Genomic DNA, 12,797 nt, shown 5'->3' with positions numbered 1-12,797 from the left:
TGTGGAAGGTGTTATGAATGGTATGCTTCTGGATTATGCAATTTGCAAGTTTTTTTTTTGTAATTTCAAAATACCTCATGGATTATCCAATCTAAAAGGTTTTTGTTTTATTCAAAAAATCATATGAACTGGTCAATACAAAAGTCTAATAGTATAGTCCACTCTTTAATGACATAATTCTTTAAAATTACACTAAAATGTTAATTCCAATTTGGTATTACACTATAGATTATGTAATCCAAAATTCCTTATTCTCAAAAAATCGTACCAAATTACATAATACAAGACTACTATCAGATCCGGGTTTGAATATCGCATTATGTAATGCAACGACTTTTATTTTCAAACAAAACATACTGAATTACATAAATTTGGAGGCTATAACTGGATCCTGGCCACAATACCAGATTATATAATTCAAAGGAACTTACTCTCAACAAAACATAATAGAATACACAAATTTGGAGGCTATAACTGGATTACGTAATTCGGTATATACTTGTTCTTATCGGTTGACCTGCTTGCCGGTTGACTTCAACGACAAGCTTTGGCTCCGTTTATCTCTGTTGGAATCTATTCTTCCCTTTGTTGTGTTAGAACGCGGACAGAGGGGGTCCTACCTGTTGATTGCACTCCGATGATCAAGTCAGTACAAAGCTTATAAGAAACAAGAAGTAATAAGTTTCAGTCTTAGAAACAACGTACTTTAACCTGGGATTTCAAGTCTCTTTTATAGTTTACCTTTTGTAACAACTTTCTATCACGAGAATATAATATCAATTGAAAGCATACTCAACAGGAAAATATTCTGCTCAAGGGCACACCCTCACGGTACTGGAACAAAACGAAAACTTTTCTCCAGGGAGTGCATAAAATAATAACAGAATAACCACCAGGGTACCAACTCATGTACCAACATCAGGGGTCCAATCTGTTTACGTAGCCACCTTTAGCGTGGCGCTACACTCCTTTTCTGAATACATGCAACCTAATATTTACGTGCCCTAGCACACATGGACTTAGGTTTTAAAGAAAATATTTACTTAAGCTAGACCCCCTGCGCACTAAGCACACCCCTAGGTCAAAAACTACCCTTCGCTAGCCACCTAGGCCTTATGCACAAAGGGTTATATGAAAAAGGAACTAATACGTACATCCGGGCTTAATCACATGACCCACCATTTTGGCCCAAGAGCCGAGCTGACCTGTCTATGACAAGTGCTTAGGTCCGACCACCGAGCGCTGAAATTTGAGCGCTCTGGTCCAGTACACAAGCCTCTCAGGCTCGAGCTAAAATTGCTTCAGCGAAGAGGCTACTTGCTCGCTCTTGGTGGCTTATGTGTCTTGCGGGTAGTGGCGCGTGTGGCGCGACGGACAAAGCGTTTATGAGAGGACATCTCACCATACTTCATCGTGAGCGTACACGTGGCCCTTATCAACGACTTTAAGGCATTGCCGCTTACCCTTCCCAACATTGCATTTCTTAACGTTCAAAACCTTTCAACACTTCGCACTATTTAATTTCTCCCCTACGAAGCTCTCACACCTCTTCTCAGATTCTTTGCACCTTATTTCTTAACCTAGGAAATCTCTTCTCCTCCACTCGCCTTTTGAGTCAAGGTACCTCCTCCAACTCATGACTATGTACTGGCATCACCTGATGTTTTCATTACGATCATATTACTTGTGTTGGGACTGCTCTGTATTCATTTTTTTTTTACAATACTGATTGCTATCTCTGTTTAGCTTCGTCGTTTTTCTTGAATCTAAAATGGCGTGTTACTTTCATTGCATGTATGTGTGCTTGTATTTGCTGCTTGTTTTTTTTTGATTTAGATACTCTGTATGATGGATTATCGAACCATGTACCCGTGGGATCCTGAGAACCTCTTTGAGGAAACCTCTACATACACCTTTTATGAGTAAATAGTAGCCCTTAGGAAAGAAAAATGTCAGCTTAAATATCGTTTTGGTAGGGAGAGTGATATAGACTTTAGAATAATCCCTTTTAGTGAGGACGAGCCAGTCGGTTACGATGAGTCCTCTGACCCTGATGGTCCATTTTGCTTTTTCTATACCACTGTCTTTAAGAAAGTTCTCCTTCACTCACCCTTGTACAATTTTGAAAAAGAGCTTCTTACTGAAATCAACGCCGCCCCAGCCCAGCTACATCCAAATAGCGGGGTATTTTTTTCGTAGTTTTTCCATCCTTTGTGCTCACTTCGGCCATTTTCCATCTATAGAGGTCTTCCTGTATTTCTTTGAGACCAAACGTTTAGGCCGTCAATTGTGGGTTTCTTTCAATGGGGTGGCTGGGAGAGCATTGTTATCGCTCTTCTAGCAATCTTATAAGAGTTTCAAGGGTAAATTTTTGAAAATACGCTGCAACAAAAGGAACCCAACTCTTCTAGATGGGTTCCCTTTATACTGGACCTAGAAACCGAGCTTCCAGGGTGCCTGATGTCTGGAGAGCATGCCACAACGGGACTAGGAAGTGTGCCACTTCTTCTCCAACCTGAAGGTGGTTTTTGATATGGCCACCCTCAAAAGCCAAGAGTTCTTCATAGGGGACTAAACGCGTACATTGGTATCCTTCCTTTCTTTAATCTTACTGATGTTGACGTACTTATTTGTTCACTGAACTTCTCCTGTTTTTCTTGCAGACAGTATGTTGGGTTCCTGTTGCAGACTTGGCACCTAGAGCGCTAAGCTCTTCCTGCTAAAGACCTGAAGCTAAAAGTTGTTAAGGCTGTCCCTGTTCCTACAGACATGAGGAGACCTACTCTGGATCAGTCTTCAAAAGGAAGCTAAAGGCCACCGTTGAACCCTTTGAGCTCTCAGTCTCAGACGGGCGTGAACCTTCATCGCAGGTTGCTCCGCCAAGCCCACCTCTTCCTCGCGACATGGTGGTGGTGCAGGAATGTGAGGACATAAGTGCTCCAGAGGAAGAACTGTGGGATCCCAACTTGGATGCCCCTTCCTACCTTAAGAAGATCCTGCTGCCCACCAAGACCAAGGAGAAGTTGGAGGGCCTGGAGGAAGACCACTTGGTGGAGCTGGCTGTGAGGTAGCTGGGACAAGCCTTAGCCACAAACTGCCTAGCCATTTCCAAGCTGAGGGAGTGGAAAGAATCGACCAAGAGGAAGTCCCATGAGGTCACCAAGCTCTTGCAGTAGGTTGGGGGTCTCAAGCAGGAAAAATCCAAGCTTCACAAAGAGCTCTAGCGATCGCAATAAGAGGCTAAGGCTCTCCTGATTGAAAAGTACAAGGAAGCCTTAGAACTATCTAACAAGAACGCAAAGCTCCAAGTCGAGGTGGAGAGGCTGAAGGAGGAGCTGGCCAAGAAGGATGAAGAGCTGATCCAGAAGGACGAGGAAATGGTGAAAGAAAGGGAAGCCCTTACGGATGATGTTGTGAACTCTTACATGGCGGGCTTTGAAGATGCTGTCGCCCCAACCTCAGGGAATTACCCTGAGATGGATTTCTCCCTACTTGGCTTGGGTAAAACGGTGGTGAATGGGAAACTTGTGGATGAGTAGCATATCTTTGTAGCCAACTGCCTTTTGTAGTCTTCAAAACAATTTTAACTTTATAAACTCTTGCATGTATATTAATTTACTTATTTAATCTTGTTCTAGATTCAGCTCACCTCGACTAGTATATTAGTAATGCATGTCTTGGTAAAAACGACTAGCATAAAATTAATATCAAGTGGTAATATAACTAATTACCTTAACAACATAATGCGTCAACGAAATACAGTAAATCACAATGTTCCTGTAGAGCTAACCTATGTATGACTCATTCCCCTTGACCGTGAACCTGGTCGGGTGTTGACTGATCACATGAGCAAGGATCTGATCCTTCGAATAATCTCCTCTAGCTTAGAGGATGGCTTGAGCATCTGACTAGGGTTCCATTCTCCCCCTTGAGCCTACTCTTCACTGATTTTCTTAGCGCACCTGACTTCTTCTACTTGGAGATTTGACTTTGAGGTTGGATTACACGCCAAGTCTACTCATTAATGACTTTGGTTGGAGTATCTGACTGGGGTGTTGGCTTAAACACCATGTCTGCTCTTAAACCTTATTACTCTTGTTCAAAGCATCTGACTTAGGTGCTAGCTCAAACACCAAGTCTGCTCTTAAACTAACACCTTCGCGGTGCATTACTACCCCACAAGGTTATTCTCAGCTTTCAGCTGCAGAGCGCCCGAGCTTGGGTGATTTCACCAATGCCGAGGTGGATCGTATTACTTGCTCATAGATGAACAATTTTTTTGCAGAGCGTCTACTCAGGTATTCTAATCGAGTGAGGTCGTTCTATCTGCCTTTAGCCAAACAATCTTAGTTACGGTAGATGAAACTTTAGAACACTTGAGCTCAGAATCTTACTAAGACAAAGGTAGTCTTGCCTTATAACACATACTTAGGGTGCTTGAACTTAGAATCTTATCGAGACAGGTCGTCTTCCCCTACTTAAGCCAAACAATCTTAGTTATTCCCAAACGTGATTTAGGACACTTGAACTAAGAGTCTTACCGAGAAAAAGTCGTCCTATCTAAATCACCATAAATATCTGAACACCTAGGCTTGGAATCTTACCAAGAAAAGGTCACCTTATTTGAAAACAATTCGCACAAAACGTCTGCTCGGTTATTCTACCGAGGAAAGTCGCCTTACCTGGCACTATTTTAGGACGTCTGAACTTGGTGTCTTCCCAAGGGTACAATTTCTTCTTGCGCTTAGAGTATCTGACCTGGTTGTCGGCTCACACGCCAAGTCTACTCTTTTAATGACTTCGATTGGAATATCTGACTTGGGTGTTGGCTTTCACGCCAAGTCTACTCTTCAACACCGAGGTAGGTTAGCTAAACTGCCCTCGACCAAACAATCTTAAGCCAATTCATGGTGCCTGGACTGAAAATCTTACTGAGAAGAGGTTTCCCCCTCTAAATTGTACGAGAGTCGAGTCACCTAGGCCTGGAATCTTACCAGGGGAATATGTCGCCTCGTTTAATAATCAATCATCCGGTCAAGTCGCCTTATCGTGTGTTAACCAAGAATCCTGACAAATCATCTTTTAAGAACAATTTTTCATTGGGTGACCTCATTAAAAAACCCTTGTAAGGGAAAAAGAGTGTCCCTTTAATTATTCAAATTGTTCATAAAGGCATAATATATTAACTAAAATAAAACTTGAGATTGACGTCATTCCACGTTCGGGGTATGGCTCTACCCTCTAGAGTCTCGAGCCTGTAGGCTCCGTTTCCGAGTACCTCCACCACGCAGAATGGGCCACTCCATTTGGGAGACAACTTATTCTCTAACTGGTAAGGGTGAGCCTTTCGCATTACCAAGTCGGCCACCTGGAACTGCCGAGGTCTCAGCTTGGTCTTTTGCTTCAGCTCCACCCTTCTCTTCAAGGCTTCAGCTCTGACGCGTGCTTGCTCCCTCACCTTGTCTAGTAGGTTTAGGTTTTCCTTTCTTCCTTTGTCTGATTCTTCCATCATGAAGTTCTGGAATCGTGGCGAGCTCTCTTGGATCTCTATAGGGATCATGGTGTCTGACCCGTACACCAGACTGGCGTCAACTTCGTGGTGGACTGAGGAGTGGTGTGGTAGGCCCACAAGATTCGGAGCACCTATTCTGCCCAGGTCCCCTTAGCTTTCTCCAACCTCCTATTCAAGCCCCTGAGTAAGGCTCTGTTGGCGGACTCGACCTGGTCGTTCGTCTAGGGATACTCCATCGAGGCAAACATCTGCTTGATCCCATGCTTTGTGCACAACTTGCCTAACTGCTGACTTGCAAACTGGGTATCGTTGTCAGACACCAAGTGTCTCGGGACCCCAAAATGACAAATGATGTTTCTCCACATGAAGTGGTGAACCTTGTGGGCGGTTATTTGTGCAACTAGTTCAACTTCTATCACTTGGTGAAATACTCAATTTCCACCACTGGGTATTTCTTCTGACAAATCGCCAAAGGGAACGGGCCTAGGATATCTATTCCCTAAGTATGGAAAGGCCAGAGGCTATGTATTGATCGCAACTCTTCGGAGGGTGCATAATGCCTGTCAGCATGCTTCGCCATGCCTGTGAATGTGCCCATAAACATCTTGCAATGCATAACATCTTTTCTTCCCTAGGTCATCACTTGGGCATTAAATGTTGTAAGATGGGCCTCAGGGTCTTCTGCACCTATAAAAACAATCTTGGATGTTATTAAACTGGCTGGTATGACAACGTCCATAATCGCCTGTGAAAATGGCCTGGGGCGAGCCCTTGGTTGAATAGTCGGGCCTCATTCCCTTGTGAAGCGTTCACTCAGCTGTTGTAGATCCTTACACAATTCCACGTTGGCTTTGTGTAACTCCTCATTACTCGCCCGTGACGCATCTATTTATGCCATGAACTTGTCTTGCCTGAGCACCTGCTCAGCTTGAACCTCCGCCATGAGCCTCTCCTGCTCAGCTCTGGATGTTGCTATCGCCTCCTGGAGAGCACTCACAGTCTCCATAAGTTGTTGTATGGTGGGGTTGTCACTCCCTTCAGGTCCTAATGGACCTTGCCTCGTATTCCTCATCACGCCTAAGAACTCGAGTACAACTGTGGGTGGGACCTGGTTTTATGAAGCCCCACGGTGGGCGCCGAATGTTCTTATCGGTTGATGTGATTCCACTAGCCATATAGAGAATGATTCTTGACATTCTTAGGAATCACCTTGAGTTGGACATTATAGAGGCACTTTTCTTAGAGTTGGATCATTGTTCTAAGACAAGAACTCACCAAAAACTAGTACCAAATCCCAAACTCATTTGGATGTACCACATATTGTCAAATTGAACCAACAAAAAGATGTAAAACTAAGGAGTACCGAACAGAATTGCATAAGAACACATATGAACCGAACAAAAGTGAAATTAAAAGGCAAGAACAGAAAATACTTGCTGGAAAATTAGAATAACCGAACCAAAAAACTCAAGAACACAAGACAACATGAACAATTGAAAGAGAAGGAAGGAAGGAGAAGAGAATGCTCATGAAGATGGAAGAATGATAGATGATCTCGCCACTAGAAATGTGGAATGCTCCTAGATGAGAGTGATGCCGCCACTTGAGGACTCCATTGATCCATCAAGATAAGACTAGAGAAGAAGGCTCCAAAAGCTCTCCAAAGTTCACTCAAAATTTGAGTAGAGTTTTCTTAGATTAATTCCAATATGAAAAATACAAAGAGAGCACCTCTATTTATAGCCTAAGGTGCTGAAATATAAGCTACACAAATTCAAAAACTCCCTCCCAAAAAGCTTCTAGAATTTGCGCCTAAAACAAAGCATGAGGAAGGTGTGACCTCTTCCTTCACTTTGGCACCTCCTTTTCTACTCCTACACCTATCTACTAACACCCCCCCTAAGACTCCTAACTAAAGACTAAAAGATGCTTTAACAGGGTACCAACTCATGTACCAACATCAGAGTCCAATCTGTTTACGTAGCCACCTTCAGCGTGACTTTACGCTCCTCTTTTGAATACATGCAACCTAACCTTTACGTACCCTAGCACACATGGGCTTAGGTTTTAAAGAAAATATTTACTTAAGCTAGACCCTCTGCGCACTGAGCACACCCCTAGGTCCAAAACTACCGCTTGCTAGCCGCCTAGGCCTTACGCACAAAGGGTTATACGAAAAAGGAACTAATACATATATTCAGGCCTAATCACATGACCTACTATCTTGGTCCAAAAGGTGAGTTGACCTGTCTATGACAGGTGCTGAGGTCCGACCACCGAGCACTGGGCTCTGAGCGCTCTGATCCTGTACAATACTATATGAAAAAATTAATTTTGAATTACATAATCTAGAAGTTCAAGAAAAAAAAAACAAGAACGAAATGTAATTCAGTATGAATCTACAATAAACACAATGAACAACACAGTGCATTAGAATAATCCAGTAAACACAAATATTGATCTTTATAAGCACACAATGAGAAGCAGGAAAACAAAACCTTTAAATGTTTGTAAAGAACTTTTTAAGATTTTGAGTTTTTAATTTGTTACTAAAGGATAAAACAATAATTTCGTATTTACTATTGAGGTGTATGAAGAAAATGTGTTGCATGAACAAGCAGCCTGTAATTCGATGTTTAAACTTAATGAGAAGAAAAAAATTCTTTATAAGATAAATTGGAGAAATTAATATAAGTTCTTACAAATTAGAACTAATGTAGTGTTTTGGTCTCTTGGAACTACAAAACTAATCTCTATTTAAAGTGGTTCAAAATTTGATGAATGGCTCAAAGATGGGAATAAACTAAAAGTTAATTAAGATTATTATTACGTATTATTGAACTTTAAACCTAAATATTATATTATATATTTATTTGTATATGTATTTAAATGTTAAAAGTTTGTAAAATGTTATTTTTAGTTTTTATTATTATTAAGTTATAGTATTATATTTAACTAATGTTATTTAATATATTAATTAATTATTGTTTTATTTTACTAATATTGGTTGAGCAAGTATTTGTACGGTATTTTTCCCGCACTGGAACGGAAATGGAAAATTATTCTCCAAGTGGACCTGTCCCAACTTTATCCAGAATGGAAACGGTTTACTTTAGCATGGTGAGAATTCGGCTTGCGAATTAGGCTATTTCTTTCTGCCCTCCTACATTTTTCTTCCTGCATCCCTATATATTTCTTCCGTCATAGTTTTGTAAATTTTGAAACTAACCTTCACCTGTTATTTGAATTCGGGATCTGGGAGTGTGCTACGGATTCATCAATCCGAAAGTGAATCATGTTGCATTCTGGATGAGGGGGTGTTCTGAAAGCAAAGTTTGCATAAATTGTTGATTTCCAGATTGCTGAATCTGGAAGCCTAATTTCTATTACGGATTGGTGGATCGGAATGATTTTTTTCAATTATGGAGTTCTGAATCCGGAATGCATATTTTAAATTACAGATTGGTGGATCTGGAATGATTTTTTCAATTATGGATGTTTTTCATTTTTTATTTATTTTGGATTAACACTGTCATTCATGTTCAATCTAGGAAATTACCGGACGCGCCAATCTGAAATTTTACCGGAAGTGCCAATCCAAAAATTTACCGGATATCATAATCCAGAATACAAAAAAGAATAAATGTACAGTTTTATATAGGGACAGTTTTGTTTTTGCGCAACCTTGTGGGGGTGCAGGAAGAAAAATGTAGGAGTGTAGGAAGAAAGTTCCTGCGAATTATCACCTTAGTTTTTCTTTCTATTAACGGAAACCCTCTCAAAATTTGGTTCTCAGATCGAATTTTGGGGATGACATTTTTTTATTTTTTGCAATGGACATAAGCAAAAGAAGATTGTACGGCAAGTGATTGAAATTCAGTTACCGAGGAGCTGAACCTCCATTTTCTGATTTTGAAGTTAGAAACTTTACCCAGAGTCAATTTCGCGGTGACTGGATTGTTGGAGGGGTTGTGTTATTTTTATATTTTTTGCTTTATAGCGAGTGAAAGGGAAATAAGAAAGTTCTGGAAAGATGGACCATTTGCTTTATAGAATTATTGGAAAAATTATCAGTGTGTTACACAAAGATTGGCAATTTGAAGATGAAAGCAAGAGTGGAAAGAAGGAAGAATTTTATATATTGTGTGTTAGTTTGAAAGTGGTGTCGTGTTGGAAATTTGAATTTATAATTGGAGAATTTATAGTTGGAGAATGATTGAGATACATAAGTGTTGAGCCAAGTGGTGTTCAAGCTTTGAAGAATCCAAATCCTTTGAAGGATGTTGAAGCCTTGGCTGTGCTTGCTGTTGCTGTGCTGGTTTAGTCTAGTTCTAGGGTAGTTTGAGTGTTGCAATCCACCCCTTGATCGAATCTAAAGCATAAACATTCTCAATCTTTTTTAAAGTAAAATGTTTTTCAAACTAAGTTAAAACAACCAATTGTTTTGTCGAAACAACCAATTGTTTATACTTAGATGTTTTAAGAAAAGATTGAAAACTGTTTTTCAAATGGTTGAACTGTTAAAACCAAAACAACCGATTGATTCGAGGAAACAACCGATTGTTTGTTTTGTGACCATAACAGAAAAACTGTTTTATCTTTGACTGAGCTTTAAATGATTTAACTGCTTACGCTCCAATCATTAAATGCTTTGACCAATCTTTTAATGCAATTTAAGAGTTTGTTAAGATTTGATAACAAACTACATCTTTGAATATATTCAGAAAAACAGATTTGAGAATCAGTCTTTTACAAGTTTTTTGCTAAGAGTTTTAGAGTTTTTCAAAGAGCTGAGATTGCTAAAAGTTTGTGATTGATCAAAATTTGTGGAATAGGATTTTGCTTGTATTGATTTCAGATTATCTTCTGTAACAAGTGTAATCCTTGTACTCTGTGAAACAAGGTTTCGTTTATGTGTTTGCTGAGATTGGCTGTGTGTTCTTGAGGGGATCAAGATCAACAATCTTAGTGTTGGTGTGTTGGCCAAGAAGAGTGTGTGTCTTGAGATGTTCAAGGTCACTTTCTTGGTTGTGGTGTAAGTGATCAAGTTGTGATTGCTTAGTGGATTTCCTCAGGGTTTCTGAGAACACTGGATGTAGCTCTGGATTTGGAGTGAACCAGTGTAAACATCTGTGTGCAATCTCTCTATCCCTAACTCTTTAAATTCAGTTTTGTTTGTTGTTTGCTGGTATAAACAACCGATTGTTTCTGTGAAACAACCGATTGTTTTTCTGGTACTGCTGTTTTTTATTGTTGTTTTGGCAAACTGGATTTCTTATCAATTATTTCTTGAGATGATTTCATTCTTGTTTTAAAAGTTTGCGAAAACCCTCTTTAAACAATTCACCCCCCTCTAGTTTAAAGCCATCCATTCTAACAATTGGCATCAAGAGCTTGGTTCTTGAAAGTTATTCAAGTTGATCCTAAAACTGTTTTTAAAATGGCTGATAGACTACCTTTTGGGGAAGGTGCTTCAATTAACAGACCACCTCTGTTTTGTGGTTTGAACTACCAATTTTGGAAAGTGAGAATGAAAATATTAATGGAATCACTTGACAAAGGAATTTGAGATGCAATTGAAAATGGTCCTTTTGTCCCAAAGTTTGAAAAAGATGGATCTTTCATTGAGAAGCCATGGTCTCAATGGACTGATGCAGAAAGCAAAAAGGCCAAATTCGATTGCATTGCCAAAAATATTATAACCTCTGCTTTAAATTCTAATGAGTTTTTCAGGGTCTCTCAATGCAAATCATCAAAAGAAATGTGGGACACCTTGGAAGTCACTCATGAAGGAACAAATGAGGTGAAGAGAGCTAGGAAGCATGCTCTAATTCAAGAGTATGAGATGTTCAGAATGCTTAACGGAGAAACAATTGCTGAGGTGCAGAAAAGATTCACGCACATCATCAATCATCTCATGAGTCTTGACAAGACCTTTGATAAAGAAGAGCTGAACATCAAGATCTTGAAATGTCTTGATAGAGGATGGCAACCCAAGGTAACTGCTATTTCCGAATCTAAAGATCTAACATCATTAAGTGTTGCTTCTTTGTTTGGAAAGCTTAGGGAACATGAGTTAGAGATGAATAAACTCAATGTTCAAGAGAGTGAAGACAAGCACACAAGGAGCATAGCCTTAAAAGCTTCCAAGCACAAAGGAAAACAAGAATCCAGTGATGAAAGTGATGAGGAAAACCTTAGCTTGCTGTCAAGAATGTTCAGCAAATTTCTAAAGAGAAATCGCAACAAAGACAACAACAAAGACAGGTATGGAAACAAGAAATCCAATGATTTTAATTCCAATAACTATACTTGTTTTGGTTGTGGTGAGCAAGGTCATATAAAGGCAGATTGTCCAAAAGGAAAAGAAAGGCAAGACAAAAAGAGCCTACATAGCTTGGGATGAAAATGAGGTGTCATCATCAAGTTCTTCATCAAGTGAAGATGAGAAAGCAAACATCTGCTTGGTTGCTAAAGATGATGATGAATCTTGCAGCTCAAGTGAGGTAAGTTCATGTGCTTCCTTGAATGAACAAAATTACAGTGAATTACTTGAAGCTTTTCAAGAAACTCATGATGAAGCTAATCGATTGGTTCTTTCAAACAACCGATTGAAAGATCTTAACAGCTGGCTAGAAAAGAGAGTGAAATCACTTGAAGATGAGATTGAAAAATCTAAAAATGATTTCAAAAATCTGGAAAACCATTTCAATAATTCTTCTTGCAAGTGTGACACTCTCATTTGCGAAAATTTTGAAAATCTTGAGAAAAAGGTTCACTATCTTGTTGAAACTGTGGACAAGCTTTCAAAGGGGAAATCTAACTTTGAGAATGTCTTGGCATCTCAAAGCTGTGTTTTTGGAATGGCTGGTTTGAGTTTCAATCCACAGAACCAACAAGATAAGTTTTCAAATTTTTTTTCAAGAAAGCCAGTGAAACAACCGATTGTTAAATCGAAACAACCGATTGTTACATGCTTTTATTGCATGAAAAAGGGCCATTCGGTTAGATTCTACAAAATAAGAAAATTCTCTGTTCCTAGAGGATACATGAAATGGATTCCGAAAGGATGTGAGGTTCCAAATGAGAAAAAGAAATCTATTGGACCCACATTTGTGAAGGGACCAAATCTTGATGCTTGAATTCATGTTTGTGCAGGAATTCTAAAGAAGTGTGAAGAACTAAGTCATGTGATCAAGTTCTTGGAAGAAAAAGACAGTCATTGAAGCTGAATCAATGCTATACATCTGTCCAAAGGACCTCAACAGTGAAAAGAGGCTTCTTG

General features: G+C 39.6%; 1 protein-coding gene across 1 annotated transcript; it reads right to left on the bottom strand.

Annotated features, from left to right (window-relative positions):
- Positions 1 to 5,182: 5,182 nt before the first annotated feature.
- Positions 5,183 to 5,560, bottom strand: LOC137825178 (uncharacterized). The gene has a single exon (XM_068630853.1). It carries the CDS (start codon positions 5,558 to 5,560, stop codon positions 5,183 to 5,185), a length of 378 nt encoding a protein of 125 aa, XP_068486954.1.
- Between the last annotated feature and the right edge of the window lie 7,237 nt (positions 5,561 to 12,797).

Source organism: Phaseolus vulgaris, chromosome 8 (genome assembly GCF_000499845.2).
Source record: "Phaseolus vulgaris cultivar G19833 chromosome 8, P. vulgaris v2.0, whole genome shotgun sequence".
In the NCBI taxonomy this organism is placed as follows: domain Eukaryota; kingdom Viridiplantae; phylum Streptophyta; class Magnoliopsida; order Fabales; family Fabaceae; genus Phaseolus; species Phaseolus vulgaris.
This window is presented reverse-complemented; position numbering and strand designations above follow the sequence as displayed.